Genomic DNA, 21,368 nt, shown 5'->3' with positions numbered 1-21,368 from the left:
TTATTCACCACCCTCTTTATTCCATCTTCCACTAGTCTTTAGTATATTGCTTCTCTCTCAGCATCTTCACCCTATTGCTGCTTCTTGCTTTTAAAACTCTTCTTAAGATCTTGCTGTTTAATTTCATAAGATATAGGAGCAGAACTAGGCCATTTGGCTTTACCATTCAATCATGGCTGAAATACTCCCCACCCCCATTCTCCCACCATCTCTCCATATCCTTTCAACCCACTATCAATTAAAAATCATCATTAAATTTACTCACTGTCCCAGCATCCTCCACACTTTGGGGTAGCGAATTCCACAGATTCACAACCCTTTGAGACAAGTAGTTTCTCCTCAACACTGTTTTAAATTTGCTACCTCTTATCCTAAGACTATGACCTCTTGTCCTAGAATGCCCCATAACAGGAAGCATCCGCCCCACATCTATTTTATCCACACCTTTTATCATCTTGAATACCTCAATTTGATCTCCCCTCATTCTTCTAAATTCCAGACAGTGTAGGCCTAAACTGTTCCTACGAAAAACCCCTCAGCTCTGGGATAATTTCTTTACCCTCTTCTTTCTTGCCTATTGTCTTTTTGTTTCAATGTCCATTCTTTTCCCACTGCCCATTAAAGCGGTCATTCTCAACTGGGCACGAAGGTCACATGACCATCTGTAGAAACTCTCGGCGGGGGGTCTTGAAATGTGAACCACGTGGGGCAGTGGGGGAGAGCAGTGTAGGACTGCTGCAAATGAAGAATGGGGCTGCTGTCTCCCATAAGAGGGCTGGGTGCAGCGAGAAGCAGACAATGTTTTCTTCAATTCATCTTTGTAATGTGTGCCTTTGGTGCTGCTACACAGCCACACACATTTACATCTTAAAGGGAACATTTGGTTATGATTTATTACATGTACCTTGGATACAGAAAGTTGCAAGACTTTGCACTCACACAGCAACAACAGGATACCAATTTCACTTTATCTTCAATGAAATACTTGTTATCTTAAAATCATTATGAAAACAGTCTACACCCAGCACTTTTGTATGATGAGTGTAATATTATCTGGGGAAAGTAGGGTCTGTATGAAGGGATGGGACAGGTTACAACCCAGCAGGACCAGGAACAAATCCTTCCAGGGTCATTTGCCAGTACAGTGACATAGGGGGTTAAACCTAGAGGGATAGCAACCTCAGCACAGAGACAAGAGTTGAGGAAAGCAAAGATGGAAATGAAAGACAGAAATGTAGGAAACAAAAGTGGACGGTAAGGGAAACAAAGACTAGCAGCAAAAAGGGCTGGAGCATGTTGAAAATGCCAAAGTATAAATGATTTGGAGGTGTGTAAAGGTACCATGTCTTAGTGCATGGAGTATTTGCAATTAGAAACTGTGAACTAATGAAAATAGTTATATGGAGTTAAATGGTTGCAATTATTGAGACTTGTCTATGGAGTGACCAAGACTGCGAATTCAATGAATTCAACTTTTTGGAAAGACAGGCAAAAAAGGAAAAGAAATTTGGGTGGTGTTATCAGTGAAGGATGAAATCAGTGCAGTAGCAGGAGAGAATATTGGTGCAGGGAATCTCAATGTGGGATTAGTCTGACCAAGATGAGACATAGAAAATAGGAGCAGGGGTACACTCAGTCCTTAAAGATTACTTCGCCAATCAGTATGATCATGGATGGTGCAGCTTGCTGTATCCTGATTAATCCTCATGTCCCTTAATCCTGAGAATGATATCCAACTCCTTCGTTAGACTCAACCACATTTGGTAGCCGGGAATTTCACCTGCTCTCTGGGTGAAGAAATTTCTCCTGATCTCAGGTTAGGTGGCTTGGCCATGCTAAATTACCCTGTAGTGTCCAGGGGTGTGCAGTCTAGAAGGATTAGCCATGGGAAATGTGGGGTTACAGGAATAGGGTGCGGGGTGGTTCTGAGTGGAATGTTGTTCAGAAGGTCAGTGCAGACTCGATGGGCTGAATGGCCTCTTTCCGCAAAGTTGGGATTCTATTACATGCCACAGTAGACTTGAGTATTATTTTAATGTAATCTGAGCTTAAGTTCAGACCTGAAAGGCTGTTATACGCAACCATGCTGTAACATTTCAGGTTTGGAGGAACTCATAGACCTGCTTGGTACGTGTTCCTGGCGACTGCATGGCTGTCATTATAATGAGCTTTGCCCAATAGTTAGTCCCTGTACATGACCTAAAATAATATAAAGAGCTGCAGACCCTGGAATCCTGAAACAAAAACAGAAATTGCTGGAGAAACTCTGGCAGCATCTGTGAAGAGAGAAAGTAGAGTTGACATCTTATGTTCAGTGGCCCTTCCCTGTGTCTATGTGGGTTCCTTTGGGTGCCCGGTTTCCTCCCACAGTCTAAAGAATTGCAGCTTAGGTGGATTGGCCTATAGTCTCCATGAATGTGCAGACTAGGTGGATTAGCCAGGGTTACAGGGATAGAGTAGGGGGGGTCGATACTCCTCAGAGGGTTGGTCTGGACTTGATGGGCCAAATGACCTGCTTCCACACTGTAGCGATTCTGTGATTCTATGGGCAGCATGGTGGCTCAGTGATTAGCACTGCTGCTTCATAGCACCAGGGATCTGGGTTTGATTCCAGCCTTAGGTGGAGTTTGTACATTCTCCCTGCGTCTGCATGAGTTTCCTCCAGGTGCTATGGTTTCCTCCTACAATCCAAATTGTGCAAGTTAGGTGAATTGGCTGTGCTAAATTGCCTATACATGGGGTAAATGTAGAGGATTGGGGGAATGGGTCTGGTTGGATTACTCTTCAGAGGGTTGGCGTGGACCTGTTGTGCTGAAAGGATCGTTTCCACACTGTAGGGATTCCATGATTTTTCAGTCAATTCTGGGATCTCTGCTCAGTTACGAGTTGCTCTGGGAATAATACATAGTAAGGTGTGTGACTCAATTCCCACATAAGATAGCATTACCTTTAGTTATAACTTTTTTTAATTTCAAAAATATACTTTATTCATAAATTGATTTGATGGTCTGTACATTTGATCATGCCATACATATGTCCACATTTACAAACAGATTCGAATTTATCCTTGTCATTTACAATCCTGTGCATTTTTCAATCTTGTACATATACATATATTTGGCTGAGGCATCAGCAGAGCCCAAAAAAACGTCCGCATGGGCCCCCTGTTCTTCTTTAGGCAGGCCGATCTTACACGGTGGTCTTTCCCCACCACGCCTTGGCGGCAGCCGCCCCAAGCTTCAGCGTGTCCCTCAACACGTAGTCTTGGACCTTGGAATGTGCCAGTCTGCAACACTCGGTCGGGGTCAACTCCTTCAGCTGGAAGATCAACAGGTTTCGGACCACCCAGAGAGCGTCCTTCACCGAGTTGATGATCCTCCAGGCGCAGTTAATGTTCGTCTCGGTGTGAGTCCCGGGGAACAGGCCGTATAGCACGGAGTCCCGCGTCACGGCGCTGCTCGGGACGAACCTCGACAAGCACCACTGCATTCCTCTCCAGACTTCTTCTGCGTAGGCACATTCCAGAAGGAGGTGTGTGACAGTCTCGTCCCCCCCGCAGCCACTTCGAGGGCAGCGTGCGGTGCGGCAGAGAGTCCGGGCGTGCATAAAGGATCTCACAGGCAGAGCCCTTCTCACCACCAGCCAAGCCACGTCTTGGTGCTTGTTGGAAAGTTCTGGCGATGAGGCATTCTGCCAAATGGCTTTGACAGTCTGCTCAGCGAACCGCTCGACAGGATCCGCCCTCTCCTTTTCCCGAAGGGTCTCAAGGACGCTACGTGCTGACCACTTCCTGATGGACTTGTGGTCAAAGGTGTTTTTCCTCATAAATTTCTCCACGAAGGACAGGTGATACGGAACGGTCCAACTACTCGGAGCGTTCCGCGGCAGCGAGGCCAGGCCCATCCTTCGCAACACCGGGGACAGGTAGAACCTCAGTACGTAGTGACACTTGGTGTTTGCGTACCGGGGATCCACGCACAGCTTGATGCAGCCACACACAAAGGTGGCCATCAGGGTGAGGGTGGCATTGGGCGTGTTTTTTCCCCCATTGCACCGGTCTTTGTACATAGAGTCTCTTCGGACCCGGTCCATCTTTGATCTCCAAATGAATTGGAAGATGGCCCGGGTGACTGCGGCGGCACAGGTCCTGGGGATAGGCCAGACCTGTGCCACATATAGCAATACTGAGAGTACCTCACACCTGATGACCAGGTTTTTTCCCGCGATGGAGAGCGACCGTTGCCCCCATCTGCCTAGTTTCTGTCTCATCTTCCTGATCCGCTCCTCCCAGGTCTTGGCGCACGCCCCAGCCCCCCCGAACCAAATACCCAGCACCTTCAGGTGGTCAGTCCTGACGGTGAAGGGGATAGAGGATTGGTCGGCCCAGTTCCCGAAGAGCATGGCCTCGCTCTTGCCTCGGTTTACCTTGGCCCCCGAGGCCCGTTCGAACTGGTCGCAGATGCACACGAGTCTGCTTCTCGCTGCACCCAGCCCTCTTATGGGAGACAGCAGCCCCATTCTTCATTTGCAGCAGTCCTACACTGCTCTCCCCCACCGCCCCACATGGGTCACATTTCAAGACCCCCCGCCGAGAGTTTCTACAGATGGTCATGTGACCTTCGTGCCCAGTTGAGAATGACCCCTTTAATGGGCAGTGGGAAAAGAATGGACATTGAAACAAAAAGACAATAGGCAAGAAAGAAGAGGGTAAAGAAATTATCCCAGAGCTGAGGGGTTTTTCGTAGGAACAGTTTAGGCCTACACTGTCTGGAATTTAGAAGAATGAGGGGAGATCAAATTGAGGTATTCAAGATGATAAAAGGTGTGGATAAAATAGATGTGGAGCGGATGCTTCCTGTTATGGGGCATTCTAGGATAAGGGTCTATCCGCTCAAGGATAGATTACCTGTTTGTGTTCCGAACGCTCTTGGTCAGATCCACCGACGTCAAGCCGGTGTTCTTCTCTGACCACTGCCTCCTGCTGGCCGACTGTCACCTACAGGACGAACAGCGGGCGGGCAAGGGAACGTGGAAACTGAACACTAAGCTGTTGACCCCGGGAAACATCGAAGAGCTCAAGAGGGATTACGCAGGTTGGAGAACCGTGAAGCCCCTCTTTGAGTCTCCAGCGGACTGGTGGGAAACGGTAAAAGGGAACATCAAGAGGTTCTTTATCCTCAAAGGTGTCCAGGAGGCGAGAGAGAGGCGGGGAAAACTGTCCCAGCCCAGGAAAGTATGCAGAACCTGCTCCTGCTGCAGACGATGGGGGTCGATGTCACGGAGGACCTCAAGGAGGTGAAGGGCCAGCAAGCCTCGCTCTTTGCCTCGGAGGCCTCCAGGATAATCTTCCGGTCCAGGGTCCGCTCGGTGGAGCAGGACGAGACGTGCTCACGTTTCTTCTTCCAGAAGGTGCACAAAAAGAGCTCCGTGCTCAGCAGCCTGAAGAAAGAAGATGGCTCGGTAACGTCATCTCAGGCTGACGTCATGAGGATCAGCAAATCCTTCTACGCCAGCCTGTATGACTCGAAGCCAACCGACAGCGCGGCCTCCCAGTCATTCCTGTCCTCTATCACGGAGGTCCTAGATGACGGAACACGAGAGAGGCTGGACCAGCCGCTATCTCTGGATGAACTGACCAAGGCCCTCGAGTCCTTCGAAAAGAATAAAACTCCCAGAAGCGACGGCTTACCGGTCGAGGTTTATTCCGCTCTTTGGGACTTGATCGGCCAGGACCTGCTGGAGGTGTATGTCAGTATGTTTCGGGCAGGTACCATGAGTGAATCCATGAGGAAAGGCATCATCACCCTCGTCTACAAGCGGAAGGGGGAGAGGGAGGAAATTAGAAATTGGAGACCGATCTCACTGTTAAATGCAGACTACAAAATCTTGTCAAAGGTCATCGCCAACCGGGTCAGGTCTGCTCTGGGATCGGTGATCCACCCGGACCAAACCTGTGCTGTACTGGGCAGGAAGATCTCTGAGAGTCTCGCACTCCTCAGGGATATGATCGCCTACGTGCAGGACAGGGGGGTGGACACCTGCCTCATCAGCCTGGACCAGGAGAAAGCCTTTGACAGGATATCGCATACATATATGAGGGATGTCCTCTCCAAAATGGGCTTTGGGGAGGGAATCGGAAATTGGATCAGACTGCTCTACACCAACATTGTCAGTGCAGTCTCAATCAATGGGTGGGAATCAGATAGCTTCCCTGTAAGATCTGGAGTCAGGCAGGGATGCCCTCTCTCTCCTGCCTTGTTTGTGTGTTGCATAGAGCCATTTGCCGAATCCATCAGGAAGGATGCGAGCCTGAGAGGGGTGACTATTCCTGGCAGCGGGGGCCTGCAGGTTAAGGCCTCCCTGTACATGGATGACGTCGCTGTTTTCTACCTTTAGTTATAACTGATTTATGTTAAATAGGTGTGGGAAATAAAATGTGTGTAGGATACCTTGGTGGGAGTAGGTGTTAACCTGGGAGACAGTCTCCTTTTGGAGAGATAATGTACTCTTTTGGAAGTTGTTCCAAGACAGCTTTGAGAAAGGCATCTGCCCTTTGGAAGGGTTAATCTATGCTTGAGAAAAGATAAAGTGCTCTTTGCGCAGGTTAATGTAGACATGAATATGTGGCAAAGGTACATAAGCAGATTGGATCCCTCAAAAAGACCAATCAAAAAATGAGAATTGTAGGGCTGATTTAGGGTTTATTCTTTTTGTGAAATCTCAGACGAACACCAAAGTTGACCTTCCACCAGACCGCCCCATAACCTGGCACCCAGTGGCTCAGTGGGGGGCCTGCTACAAATCTTAAACTGCTACCTCCCGAAAATAAAATGAAAATTGAAAAAGTTACAGGACAATTTGTTTTCACGGAGCATCCTGAATTGTTGCTCCTGACTTGGAATCAAAAATTTGGGCTTACATTGTCTTATATTTCTGAAAACGCTTTTGTCTTTCCATTCTAAAGGTTCTTCAGAGCACTTGTGCTTGGATACAAAGCAGCATTTAAACAAGGAGATAGTCACGCTGCCATCTATGCAATAACGGACTTGAGCATGTTACGATTATTTGAGGCCTTTTTGGAAACTGCACCTCAACTTATTCTTCAGACATTCATCCTCCTGCAGTCTGAAGACAGAAATTTTATTCAGTGTAAGTAGTCAATGTGGAGTTCATTTTCAGCCATATTAAATCCAGCAACAGATTTTTTTTTTGATTCACCTGGCCTGCAGAGGGTTTTAATTCCATCATCTATATTCTGGCTTGATTCTGTTGGCACAGCGTTTTGTCAGCTGGGCCTTAGATTGGCAAGAAGCCAATCGTGGGCAGTTGCTAAAATAGAGAACTCTATCCTGGAGTTTGGGTGGTAGTGGAGATTACCACAGACAAGAACAGAAATTGCTGGGAGAGCTCAGCAGGTCTGGCACCATCTGTGGCGCGAATTCAGAGTTAATGTTTTGGGGAGGCAATGGCCTAGTGGTAATATTGGTGGACTGTTAATCCAGAGATCCAGGTAATGTTCTGAGGTCGTAGCTTCGAATTCTGTCATGGCAGATGGTGGAATTTGAATTCAATAAAAGTCTGCCGTTAAGAATTTAATGATGACCATGAATCCAATGTTGATTGTCAGAAAAACCCATCTGATTTACTAATGCCCTTTCGGGAAGGAAACTGCCATCCTTACCTGGGGTGGGGGGGGGGGTCTGGCCTACATGTGACTCCAGAACCACAGTAATGTGGTTGACTCTTAACTGTTCTATGGGCAATTAGGGAAGGGCAATCAATGTTGTCTAGCTAACGACACCCTCATCCCATGAAGGAATGAATAAAGAAAAAAAATAGGGTTCAGTGACCTCTCCTCAGAACTGGAACTACCACTGTCCTAGGAGTTTAATCAGTACATTTGCAGATGACACCAAAATTGGAGGTGTAGTGAACAGTGAAGAAGGTTATCTCAGATTACAACAGGATCTGGACCAGATGGGCCATTGGGCTGAGAAGTGGCAGATGGAGTTTAATTCAGATAAATGCGAGGTGCTGCATTTTGGGAAAACAAATCTTAGCAGGACTTATACACTTCATGGTAAGGTCCTAGGGAGTGTCACTGAACAAAGAGACCTTGGAGTGCAGGTTCATAGCTCCTTGAAAGTGGAGTCGCAGGTAGATAGGATAGTGAAGAAGGCATTTGGTATGTTTTCCTTTATTGGTCAGAGTATTGAGTACAGGAGTTGGAAGGTCATGTTGCTGCTGCACAGAACATTGGTTAGGACACTGTTGGAATATTGCGTGCAATTCTGGTCTCCTTCGTATCAGAAGGATGTTGTTAAACCTGAAAAGGTTCAGAAAAGATTTATAAGGATGTTGCCAGGGTTGGAGGATTTGAGCTATGGGAAGAGACTAAATAGACTGGGGCTGTTTTCCCTGGAGTGTAAGAGGCTCAGGGCCTTATAAAATCATAAGGGGCACGGATAGAGTAAATAGACATGGTCTTTTCCCTGGGGTGGGGGAGTCCAAAACTAGAGGGCATAGGTTTAGGGTGATAAAAAGGGACCTAGGGGGCAACCTTTTCACACAGAGGGTGGTGTGTGTATGGAATGAGCTGCCAGAGGAAGTGGTGGAGGCTGGTACAATTGCAACATTTAAAAGGCATCTGGATGGGTATATGAATAGGAAGAGTTTGGTGGGATATGGGCCAAGAGCTAGCAAATGGGATTGGATTAGGTTGGGATATCTGGTCGGCGTGGATGAGTTGGGCCGAAGGGTCTGTTTCGGTACTGTACATCTGTATGATTCTATGGTTTGAGGGTGATCAGACTGCAACAGCTCATTATGGCATTCACCACCACTTCCCTAACGGTAATTAGGATTCATTTCTCCCACTTTCACAACCCATGAATTAATTCTAAAAAGAAATTCTTGGGGGTTGCTAATTGTCTTCCACTGGGGCTTGGGAAACCTTTCAGACATTATAAACAACCAACTATCAGGCAAGCCCTGTTTTGCATCCTAAAGGGATTAGTGCAAGTTGTATAAATGATACAAGGCAAAATTTCGAGGAGCGAGCAGTTGGGGTTTGGAATGCACTGCCTGAGACTATGGCAGAGGCAAGTTCATTTGAAGCATTCATAAAAAGGATTAGACTTATTGGAAAAGGAACAATGCACAGGATTACAGGGAGAAGAGCACCAGGTGAGATCATCATTTGGAGAGCTGGGGGATATAGCATGGGCTTTTTATCTGCACTTGATAATCCGAGCCTGTGATTCAGGGAGGTGGAGTTGGCGGGGGTTTTGCTTAGCTGATGATAAGGTCTAGATGTTGTTCCAGTAGCTCTGACCTCTTTATCCTGCATTTACTCCAGGATCTGTTGAGATGCTATTCTCTCCATATCATTTGGGTCATAGAGATGTACAGCACGGAAACAGTCCCTTCGGTCTGACTCGTCCATACCGGTCAGATATCCTAAACTAATCTAGTCCCATTTGCCAGCACTTGGCCCATATCTCTCTAAAACCTACCTATTCATATACAATCTAGGTGCCTTTTAAATGTTGCAATTTTACCAGCCTGCACCATTTCCTCTGGTAGCTCATTCCATACACACACCATCCTCTACATGAAAAAGTTGCCCCTTAGGTCCCTTTTAAATTTTTCCCCTTTCACCCTAAACCTAAGCCCCTCTGGACTCCCCCCAACCCAGGGAAAAGACCTTGTCTATTTATCTGATCTATGCTCCTTGTGATATTATAATCCGCTATAAGGTCACTCCTCAGCCCCTCATGGTCCAGGGAAAGCAGCCCCAGCCTATTCAGCCTGTCTTTGTAGCTTAAATTCCTGACAACATCCTTGTAAACCTTTTCTGAACCCTCTCAAGTTTCATAACATCCTTCCGATAGGATGGAGATCAGAATTGCACACAATATTCCAAAAGTGTCCTCACCAATGTGCTGTACAGTCGCAACATGACCTCCCAACTGTAGAATCTTTTGAGAAGGTGCTGCAATATTCCCATGCATCAAGAACTTTTCAAGGAGCTATTTCTTAACCAAAGATGTCCAAAGATGGTATTTCTTAACCAAAGATGTTCAAGGATGGTATTCTGCACTTCTGGATTAGGTGGGACTAGAATCCAGACCTCCTGGCCCAGGGGTAGGAAAACCACCACTGAAACCACAAGAGTGTTTCAAGAAAAGCTAACAACAGTCAGTCACTAGAACATCACTGTCGATTCAGTCATGTCCTACTGCTTTAAGTGATGGATAAAAATATCTCATTAACTTCTATTTCATAGAAGCCCCACAATGCAGAAAGAGGCCAAAAGACCCATTGAGTCTACACCAATCTTCTGAAGAGCATCCCACGACCTCACCCTATTCCAGTAACCCTTTATTTCCCATGACTAATACACCTAATCTGCACATCCCTGTACACCACAGACAATTTAGCATGGCCAATCCACCTGACCTACACGTCTTTGGATTATGAGAGGAAACCAGAGCACCCGGAGGAAACTCGTGCAGACACAGGGAGAATGTGCAAACTCCACACAGACAGCCACCCAAGGCTGGAATTGAACCCGGGTCCCTGGTGCTGTGAGGCAGCAGTGCCAACCACTGAGCGACTGTGCCGTCCCAATTGTTGCTACAAAAAGAGGCTGGCAATTTAAAACACTTCTCCGATAACTCAAAATGTTTCAGTCAATGCTGTATTCTTGAAGTACAATCATCACTGTAATGTACTAATACTAAAGATAACATGCTAAAAAATTACTTTTCCAATTGTATTGGTATTAGTGAAAATGTTGGTAGGTACTTGTTATTTAAGCTTGTTTGGCTGATCTTTGGGGAAAGATTTAAAGGGGACAGAGGAGCAGTTTTTTCACTGAGTTCATATATGGAGCAAGCTGCCAGATGGATACAATTACAACACTTAAAAGGCATTTGGAGAGGTATGTGGATAGGAAGGGATATGAGCCAATTGCAGGGACTATTTCAGTTCAGGAAACCTGGTGGCATAGACAAGTTGGGCTGAAGGGCCTGTTTTCATTCTGTATGATTCAATTACTTAACTTACTTGAAAGATGCATCTCGTAGGTGATGAGATATTACTGAACCACGCGATGATGACTCAAAAGAGCATTGAACATCTTACTTCAGTGGCTTGGAACGGATGTAGTGTGAATAAAAATATGAAGTAGGTTGTATTTTCTGAGATTGCTCCTGAGGTGCAATGGCTCAGAAATTCTAGAGTGCTTCGAATTGCTGTTTGTCAGTTGTAGTGATTGGAACCAGGTGGAACTTGTGACTACAAGATCCTTGATTGGGGTTATTAAAGTTGGCCAAACAGGAAGCGCTGGCTTGTCAATATGAACAGAGGATTCATGGGGAATGGAGGGTATTATTTCCCCATCCAATTCTATTTTGATTTGATCCCTGCCCTCCCCTTCACTGTTTGATCACGTAGCATTGCCCTTCGATGTGAAGGGCACTGCTTGTCACTGGCCACTTGGGTGTTTCTTTTCCTCCTGGTGGTGGAAATTTGAATAAAGATTTGTGCACCTTGTGTCTCTCACTGTGTCTCACACCTGCACACACACACACCATGGGTGCTGGGGGTAAATAAGCACTACCACAGTTAGGTGGGAGTGTGGGGGTAATAGAAAATTTTAAAAAAAGAAGAAAAAAATAAACAGGAGTGTCAGAGGAAAAAAAAATCAGAGGATTCATGGAGAATGGAGTGCTTTATTTCTCCCTCCAATTCTATTTTGATTTAGTCCCTGCCCTCCCCTTCACCATTTTTCACGTAAGTATTGCTCGCTCTGGGCTTTGCTTGTCACTGGTTCATCGATCACACAGATGTGTCTTTTTTGGTGGTGGAATATGAATGAAGTTGTTTTCACTTGGTGTTTTTCACTGTATCCTGCACTTGCACCTGCACGCGCGCGCGCACACACACACACACACACGCACACACACACACAAGCTGAGGTATGTGAACACTGTTGTATGGCAATAGTGTTGGAGGGGCATAAATAAAAAAAACGATTTAGAATCTCCTCAGTTCAGGAAACTGACTCTGAGCTGGCTGGCCACAGTCAATATGCTGTGCACACATAAATAAAGGGTGACTTGGTGACATGAAACTGGCATTTATTATTTCAATTAATATAATAACATATTGTAGCTCTAAAGGGCTTTCTTCATTTTTCTTTTACAGATGGATCTGTGGTAATATCATTCATGGGCATTTCATGGACAACTTTGGATTACTACGCAGCACTGAAAAGATCTTTGCCCAATCAAAATCTAACCTGTGGATTCCCTTATGTGATTTACTTCCTTTATAAGCTGTTGACGATTAGTGCCAAGATTTTGAGCATAACTCTGCTGGCTACTCTACACGTCCTAGCTGTTGCTGCTTACTTACTACTTGTATGGCCAATCATGATGGTCTATGTCATGAGGCAGAAGACTGCATTTTGCAAATCCAAATGTCAAGAAGATATTTATAGAATAGTCATTGGTTTCATCCTAATTTTCACCTTTTTCAACATAAAAGGTCAGAAAATAAGACTGGCTTTAACTCTCTATTACATATTTAGAATCTTTGAAACGAGTGTACTAATAATTTTGTGTTGGATACTGAAGAGTTCTTCACTTGACAAAGGCTATGACCTATCAATTAGCATAACTATAACGCTATCATTAATTACAGGGCTTGTTTGTGTGGTGCTGTACTATAGTTGTTTCCACCCTTCTGTTTATTCAAAGGCTGCAACTGATGAAGACTCTGATAATTCTCACACTGAATCACAAATACCTGCATGTCAGGATGAAGTTGATGGATTCCTACCTCAAAATTCAAATGTTAGACTTGACAATGTGTGCGAAAATAATGCTGTGATTCACTCATCAGTCCCTAGATCCAAGAGGGGAAACAGTAGAATCATAAATTGTTTAACAGAGTAATTAAGGTGAGGCTTGGGCACAGTCTGAATTAACTTGAGCACCTTCCATGGTGTTCCAATGTGGGACTTGAAAAGAACCTTTTTTTTAATGCAAATCCTATAAGTGGTAGTTATTCTTAACAGACTGGAAGCTGCATTTTTACAACTAATTCATGAATTGAAGAAAAGAAGCTTTGCTTGTAATTTAAGTTGTATATTAAGATGGTTTGTGGCACCATTCAGAAAGTAACAGGAAGCTTACTTGGTAGTGCTGACTGATGTTCCTCCTCTCTCAAGCAATACAAGAACAACTTAAAATAGTCATTCGTCTAATCTCACCGGATCTTCTGTAAGCAAAATAAGATCATGAGCCTGAGTAACCAGCAGCACACTCAAAAAGTTAAGTGCTTAAGTGCAAAATGCTTGGAGACATGACAAGGTTCTAAGCTCACATTTCATGAATGCAAGTAAATATAATTCTATTTGATGTAATCTATATAATTGTTTTTACATATCCTTCTGTCAATAATACCTGACAGTCATATCTAAAATATTGATACGTATTTATGAGCTAAAACAGTTTGTTACAGCTGACTAGAAAAGTGAGGCCCATATGTTCAGTAAATGCTAATGACGCAATATAAATATTTGAGCAATGTTGGTATTGAGTCAGTTACCCTTTGGTAAATTATATGATAGTCTTTTTGGAAAACAAATATCCTGACAAAATGAATTCAATTATCTCACATTCATGTGCAACTTTCAGTTTACATCGAAACCCAATGCAAGTAATAATTTCTCCAGTGCTAAAAAGTGTACGCCCGGTACACAAAACAAAGTCAGAGAACAAATAAGGAGTAGATACATTGAGCTATATTATTCAAGGGAAAAGGTTGCCAACATTAATATAATCTGCTCAGCAGAAAGCAATTATGGGTTAAGAAAATCCAAACAACTTTTCAATTTCTTATCAGTCGTTCAATTAAATATTAACTGGAGTCATTTTGAAGCTATATCATGAGTCACTTTTAATTGCTTTGTTCACTTTGTAATGAAGCATATAACAATAGAAGCAAAAATAGAAATTGCTGGAAAAGCACTGCAGATCTACGCGTTTGTGGAGAGAAATCAGAGTTATGGTTTCAGGTCCAGTGACCCTTCCTCTGAACTGTAATAACATTGGTACCATGAACACAATGGAGGAGAGAAGTTGCACAAATGTAATAAATTGCATGGTTTAGGGATGTCGTTTGGTGCTTTTTGGGTATATTTAACTTATTTCAATACATTCAGGAAATATGATTGTTACTTAACATTCTGCAAAGTCTCACAAACAACAATGAGATAAATGATCGGGCAATCTGTTTTTAGCAATGTTGATTGGTTGATAATAGCCAGGATACAGAGGACCTCCTGAGGGCCCTTGAGGTGGTGTTTCATATCCCTACATCTGAGGCCAGGTTCATGTCGCTTGAACTCCAGTGATCTGTAATAACATCTCTGAACAGATTGACTGGAAAATATGTACAGGGCATCCAAATAATGCTATACAATTGTTTACATCAACCAGAAACTAGTTTAACATCTCATCCAAAAATTGACCCCACCCTGTGTTATCCTAGAATGACAACGAAAATTATGTGCTCTGGAGTAAGACTGAAAACATCAACTAGACAGTAAGGCAAGTTTGGTTGCAGTGAGCTGCAACTGATTTCTAAGCAATCTAGTGACCAGTCAAATCAAACCCAGTCAAGATAAGGCCCAAATTTATATTTATTAAATCCTTCTCCACCACAATTAAATACCCTGATCCTAAAGCCTGTGACAGTTTCACTGATATAAACGATGGTACCGTGGGTTTTCAAATGGGAGTTCCTGAGGTCTTCTGATTGCTGTATTCTTGGTATTTATTGTTGCCACCTTCTATTATTAAAACATTATACCAAACGATTTATTTTGCGTCAGGTGAAATTATCATTTGCAACTTCAGACAGGACGTCTCAGAGTGATCTTAAAGAAATGAATTTGGGATAAGGTTTACCTTGGGCAGGATCAGGCACTGATGAGATGACCAATCTCTTTTGAGGGCAGGATGGCATTTTGGTATCATCACAATGGTGAGCTGCAAGCACAGAGTCAGTGCTCATTGGCATCTCACTATTCGGAGAGGAAGTTATTCAACAGTTCCAAAACAAAACTGAGCTGTGAATGGGGACTAAAGGCGGAGAGGTTTCCTTTGGAAGGGTGGTGGTGACACAGGTAGATGTGCAGCAGATTGTAAGAGGTTTGTGGGATCAGCAAGCTACACTTAAAAACGAAACCTTGGGCTGTCTCTTTCATTCATTCATGGGAAATGGGTATTGTCAGCGGGGCCAATATTTATTGAATGTCCCTAATTATCCTTGAGAAAGTGGTGGTTGAGCTAACTTCTTGAGCTGTTGCAGTCCATCTGCTGTAGGTATGCCCATAACACTGTTTTGGAGAATACTCCAGGATTTTGACCCACTGACACTGAAGCTTTATGAATAAGTTCCAGTGTGACTACTGTTTCGGGGGTGCATCTATAATTTACTCTACGAATTACTTCTTTCCCTTAAGTTATTTACCTCCATCCAAATGGACTCTATATCATCCAAGCCTATGTCACCTCTTACAACTGTTCTTTTTATGTCTCTCACTAACAGTGCTGCCCCACCGCCTTTTCTGGCTCCTGTCTTTCCAAAAGGTAAAATATTCCTGAGTATTAAGTTCCCAGTTTTGATCCCTGTGTAATGCTGTCTCCGTATTGGCTCCAAGATCATATCCAGTTTCCTTGGTTTGCACAGTCCATTCATTTACCTTATTCTGAACACTTGGTGCACTAAGATAGAAAGTCTTTAGGCTTGCCTTTTTGTCGTTTTTAACCATCCTAACTTTTCTTGGTACTGTGGCCCTCTTGCCACTGATAACCTTGTCTATCGTTCTTGCATTTTATAATTGCTTCTTTTATTACCATCCTTGTTTCTCTTTCCCTTGTCACCCTGCTTAGGTTCCCACCCTCTTGCCATTCTAGTTTCAACCTGTCCCAACCACACGAGCAAATGCTCACCCTCAGACATCGTCCTCAGTCTTGCCCAGGTGTAACCAGTCCAGTACTGGTCCCACCTCCCCCAGAAGTAGTCCAATTGTTGCAGGAATCTAAACCCCTCCCCTTACCTTGGAACATCTTTCCAGCCACATGGTCAACTGATATATCCTGCTATTCTTACTCTACTATGCAGTGCATTAGTAATCCTCAGATCACTACCTTTGAGGTCCTACTTTTCAACTTACTTCCTAACTCCCTATATTCAACTTTTAGGACCTCAATCCTTCCCCCCCCACCCAATGTTATCAGTACCTATGTGTACCATGATCACTAACTGTTCACCCTCCCCCTTCAAAGCTGTTCTGAGACATCCTTGACCCAAGCACCAGGAAGGTAACATACCATCTTGAAGCCTTGTTTGCAACCATAGACATGTTGTTCTATTCCTCTTACAATTAAATCCCCTGTGACGATTGCATTCCCATACTTCCTTCTCCTCTCCTGGCAGCTAAGCCAGCTGTTACTGGTTTCCCTGAGAGCTCTTTTCTCCCCCAGCAGTACCCAGAATAGTATGTTTGCTTTGTAGGGGATTAGCCATACAGGTTGCCAGCCTAGTCGGGTTACACTGCCTGCTGGGTACCTATTCCCTTTCTGCTTGCACAGACTGAGCCTGCACAATGATCACCTCTGGCCACGATTCTCTCAGCTTCATGGATGCTCCAAATTCTCACGGTCCCTGTTCGAGCTTCGAAACTAGGGATTCCAGGGGTTTCTGTTGGAACCTGTACCTGCACACACACTGGCCCCGTGCACTGGAGATGTGCCCAGCTTTTCACACAGAACGGGAGGAGAAACTACAAATCTGAGCTCTCCTACTATGACCTATCACTTTGGACTAAACTCCCAAATCAAAAAATACTTTGGAGCCTTTCTTGACTGCATTAAAACAGAATATAGCCCTTACAAACTGTAAACCACAAAATAAAGACATTACAAACTATAAGCGATGATAGTTCTATCTGTGAATTTACTGATAAATCCTGCTCATACACCCGTGACCTGTCACACCCACACATGCCTCTCCAGAAAGCTGTCTGCAGAGGAAGTCAGGAGTCAGCCTGCTGAGGCATGTTACTTTGCTGAGCCTGGAACCTAATGTTTAGTTGTAACCTGCTTGCCTTGTTCCCCATCAGTGGAAATGTAGCTCTCAAAGATTGCTGTGGGAGAAATGGGTTTTTGATTCAGAATGTGGGAGCCACACTGTTGGGATGGTCTGCGTCCACCCACACCAAACTCAACGAATCATATAACAAGAACTTGTAGAGAGGGCTTTAAAGCCCAAGAGTGGGTCAGCATTCACGAGAGAGGAGATTTTACAAGTTAAAGAGAACTTGCAAATCAGTAGTGTAAGATGGCACAAAGAAACTAGGGATTCAGTAAATGCCCCCACTTCCCACCTTATGATGAAACAGACATCATTAATGAAGCAGCTGAAGATGTTTGAGCCTAAGATAAGATCCTGAGGAACTCCCACAGAGATAGAGAATCATAGAATTCTTACAGTGTGGAAACAGGCCCTTTAGCCCAACAAGTCCAGACCGACCCTCTGAAGAGTAACCCATCCAAACCCATTCCCCTACCCTATATTTACTCCTGACTAATGCACCTAACCTACACATGGCCAATCGACCCATTCTGCACATCTTTGGATTGTGGGAGGAAACCGGAGCACCCAGAGGAAACCCACACAGACACAGGGAGAACGTGCAAAGTCCACACAGACAGTTACCTGAAGCTGGAAGTAAACCTGGGTCCCTGGCGCTGTGAGGCAACAGTGCTAACCCCTGAGCTACTGCGCCACCCTAGATGTCCTGGAGCTGAGGTGATTGACCTCCAACAATCACAAACATCTTCTTTTGTGCCCGCCAACCAGCAACGAGCTTTCCTCCCCATTCACATTCACTTTAGTTTTTCTGGGCCACTCTCAGTCAAATGCGGCCTTGATGTCAGAGGTGCCCACTCTCCCCCTCCCCTCTGGCATTCAGCTCTTTTGTCCATGTTTGAGCCAAGGCTATACTGAGGTCAGGAGCTGAGTGGTCCTGGTGGAACCCCAGCTAGGCGTCACTGAGCAGGTGATTGCTGAGCAGGTGCTGCTTGATAGCTCTGTTGATGACACCTTCCATCACGTTACTGATGATTGAGAGGAAACTGATTGGGCGGTAATTTGTTGGGTTGGATTTGTCCTTGCCTCTTGTGTACAGGGCATATCCAGGCAATTTTCTAAAGTTATTGGGTAAATGCCAATGTTATAACTTTATACTGGAACAGCTTGCCTACGGGTGCAGCACATACTGGAGCATAAGTCTTCAGTATTATTGCAGAAACTTTGTCAGGGCTCAAAGCCTTTGCAGTATCCAGTGTCTTCAACCGTTCCTTGATATTAAGTGGAGTAAATCAAATTGGCTGAAGACTGGTATTGGGAACCTCTGGCGGAGGTCGTGATGGATTGTCTACTTGGGACTTCTGGCTGAAGATTGCTGAGAATGCTTCAGCCTTATCTTTGGCACTGATGTGCTGTGCTCTCCCATCATTGATTACTTGTGGAGCCTCCTCCTCCAGTGAGTTGTTTAATTATCCACCACCATTCACGACTGGATGTTGGAGGACTGCAGAGCTTAGATGTGATCTGCTGGTTGTGGGATCACTTAGCTCTGTCTATCCCTTGCTGCTTATGCTCTTTGGCATGCAAGTTGTCCTGTTTGGTAGCTTCACCAGATTGACAGGTCATTTGCAGGTCTGCCTGGTACTGCTCCTGGCATGCCCTCCTGCAATCTTCATTGAACCAGGGTTGATCCACTGGCTTCATGGTAATAGGTGAGTGGGGGATATGCCAGGCCACGAGATTGCAGGTTGTGTTGGAGGACAATTCTACTGCTGTTGGTGGCCCAAAACACCTCATTGACGTCCAGATCTGTTTGAAGATTATCCCATTGAGTAGAACAAGAATGCCACAACATGAAGTAAGGTATTTTCAGAAATCAGGACTCTTGTCTCCACAAGGACTGTGCAGTGGTCACTCTTACTGATGCTGTCATGGGCAGGTGCATCTGCAGATCCCCACCATCTGCTTCCACAATGTTTATAACATTGCAAAGTAAGAGTTATCGAGTCATACAGCATGGAAACAGACCCTTCGGTCCAATTCGTCCATGCTGACCATATTCCCAAACTAAACTAGTCCCACCTACCTGCACTTGGCCCGTATCCCTCCAAACCTTTCCCGTTCATCTACTTATTGCTATGAAGTTGAAGGTGTGTACTGCACCTTTAAGAGAGAGGAAATGCTGTTTTCCTCTGGGAGACCACAAGCATCTGTGTATGTGACTAAATGACAGTTCCAGAATGTACAGAAAATTGAAAATATGTAGCATTTGTTTGTGAAATGGATACTTGAGTCTTGGGTGCAGTTGTGACAACAATTCGAATTTAGCCAATCAATTTAAATTTTCCACCAGAATACTAAAACCCAATTGAGTTTGAATTTCAAACCAATGAGATGATCCAATGTTGGGAGACATAAAACTGCAAACATTTTGAAAATTGGTCAAAAAGCAACTGCCTTAGAAAGAGAAAGTACTGGAGAGCTAATTGTCCACCCTAACATCTTGTTCTCAAAGAAATGAGAAAACACTCCCTATAAAAGGTATCTTTTTCTGTGAAACATCCTCACAGTAAAAAGAAAGAAGACAAGGAGATCCACAGTCCGAAGAGCAAAGACACAGAAGAAGATAGAGGTTGTGTGGTTTTGAAATTAAGTTGATGTAATTTTAATAAGTGTCTTATTGGAACAACTTCTTGTTATAAAATTGGAGAAGCAGTTAAACGAACAGGGGCTTAGATTTATGAATAGCTGTTGTTTCCATAGAATCTCTACAGTGTGGAAATAGGCCCTTCAGCCCAACAAGTCCACACCGATCCTTCTAAGAGTAACCTACCTATCCTATTCCCTGGCCCTATTATCCTCTATTTCCCCTGATTAATGCACGTAACCTACCCATCCATGAACACTATGGGCAATTTATCAGAGACAATTCACCTAAGCTGCACACCTTTGGATGGTGGGAGGAAACCCACACAGACACAAGGGGAGAATGTGCAAACTCCACACAGACAGTCACCCGAGGCTGGAATCGAAGCCGGGTCCCTGGTGCTGTGAGGGAGTAGTGCTAACCACTGAACCACTGTGCCGCCCACGTAATGTTCACTTCTAGAGTTCGAAAATAAATTGATGTAATTTTCTTTAAGTAGAGGAATTTAGGAGTTCTTTGTCACTCGTATTTAAACAGATTACAAAGTGAGGTAAGGCAAGCTTTTCTGGGTCTTTGGCTTAATTAATGGAGGAGTTCACCTCCCTGTCATAACAGCTTGGGGGCTCAGGTCCAAGATTTGGGCAGATTTGGACAGGTTTAGACAGATCAAGTCAGGGATTTGGAGAGATTAGATTAGATTAGATTACTTACAGTATGGAAACAGGCCCTTCGGCCCAACAAGTCCACACCGCCCCGCCGAAGCGTACCCACCCATACCCCTACATCTACATCTACATCTACATCAACCCCTTAACTAACACTACGGGCAATTTAGCATGGCCAATTCACCTGACCTGCACATCTTTGGACTGTGGGAGGAAACCGGAGCACCCGGAGGAAACCCATGCAGACACGGGGAGAACGTGCAAACTCCACACAGTCAGTCACCTGAGGCGGGAATTGAACCCGGGTCTCCGGCGGTGTGAGGCAGCAGTGCTAACCACTGTGCCACCGTGCCGCCCACTAATAGGCCCCTGTTCAGAGATCTGAACAGATTTGGGGTACCAAAGATCCCACAGATTAAACACTTGGTGATTATTGTCCTAGATCTTTAAATAAAACCTAGGTGAGAAAATTTATTTAATTTTGGTTACTTGTGGTTGGTTCAATTAAAAGTGAGGGAAATGGTTCTTAACATGGCTAAAGAGGTTTTGGGGTTTAAAGAGGCTTCTCAAATTTGTCAAGAAAGTTTAGAGAGACAGAGGAAGGATATACTTTTAAATGCTAGCAAACAGGTAAAAATTGGGTCAAACCAGTGATAAAAGGAAAGCTGAAATTGTAATAGCGTCGGTCAAACATTTAGTTGGTCAAACACTTAGACATGTGTCGTAGAGTTAGAAAAATGTAATATGGAGTTAGAAGATAAAGAAAGGTAAAGAAGAGCCATGTTAGAGGAGAAAGAAAGGGAGAGAAGATTCTTAGCTGAGCAAAAAGATAGAGAAGAAAGAGAAAGAGAAAGGGAGAGAGAATTTGAACTTCAGAAGTTGTG

The 21,368-nt window shown here is 44.4% G+C and overlaps 1 protein-coding gene across 2 annotated transcripts in view; it reads left to right on the top strand.

Moving 5' to 3' along the window:
* The window catches only part of xkr9 (XK, Kell blood group complex subunit-related family, member 9), a 30,541-nt gene extending 15,648 nt beyond the window's left edge, over positions 1-14,893 (top strand). For both annotated transcript variants that reach the window (XM_072571429.1, XM_072571428.1), the window contains 2 exons: positions 6,965-7,149; positions 12,214-14,893. In XM_072571429.1, the coding sequence (XP_072427530.1) occupies positions 6,965-7,149; positions 12,214-12,965 (937 nt within the window). In that variant the 3' untranslated portion in view covers positions 12,966-14,893. The remainder of the gene's footprint in view (positions 1-6,964; positions 7,150-12,213) is intronic.
* Positions 14,894-21,368: the final 6,475 nt, after the last annotated feature.

This window comes from Chiloscyllium punctatum, chromosome 5, assembly GCF_047496795.1.
Source record: "Chiloscyllium punctatum isolate Juve2018m chromosome 5, sChiPun1.3, whole genome shotgun sequence".
Lineage (NCBI taxonomy): Eukaryota > Metazoa > Chordata > Chondrichthyes > Orectolobiformes > Hemiscylliidae > Chiloscyllium > Chiloscyllium punctatum.
The sequence above is the reverse complement of the archived record's forward strand: the minus strand, read 5'-3'. Positions and strand labels throughout refer to the sequence as shown.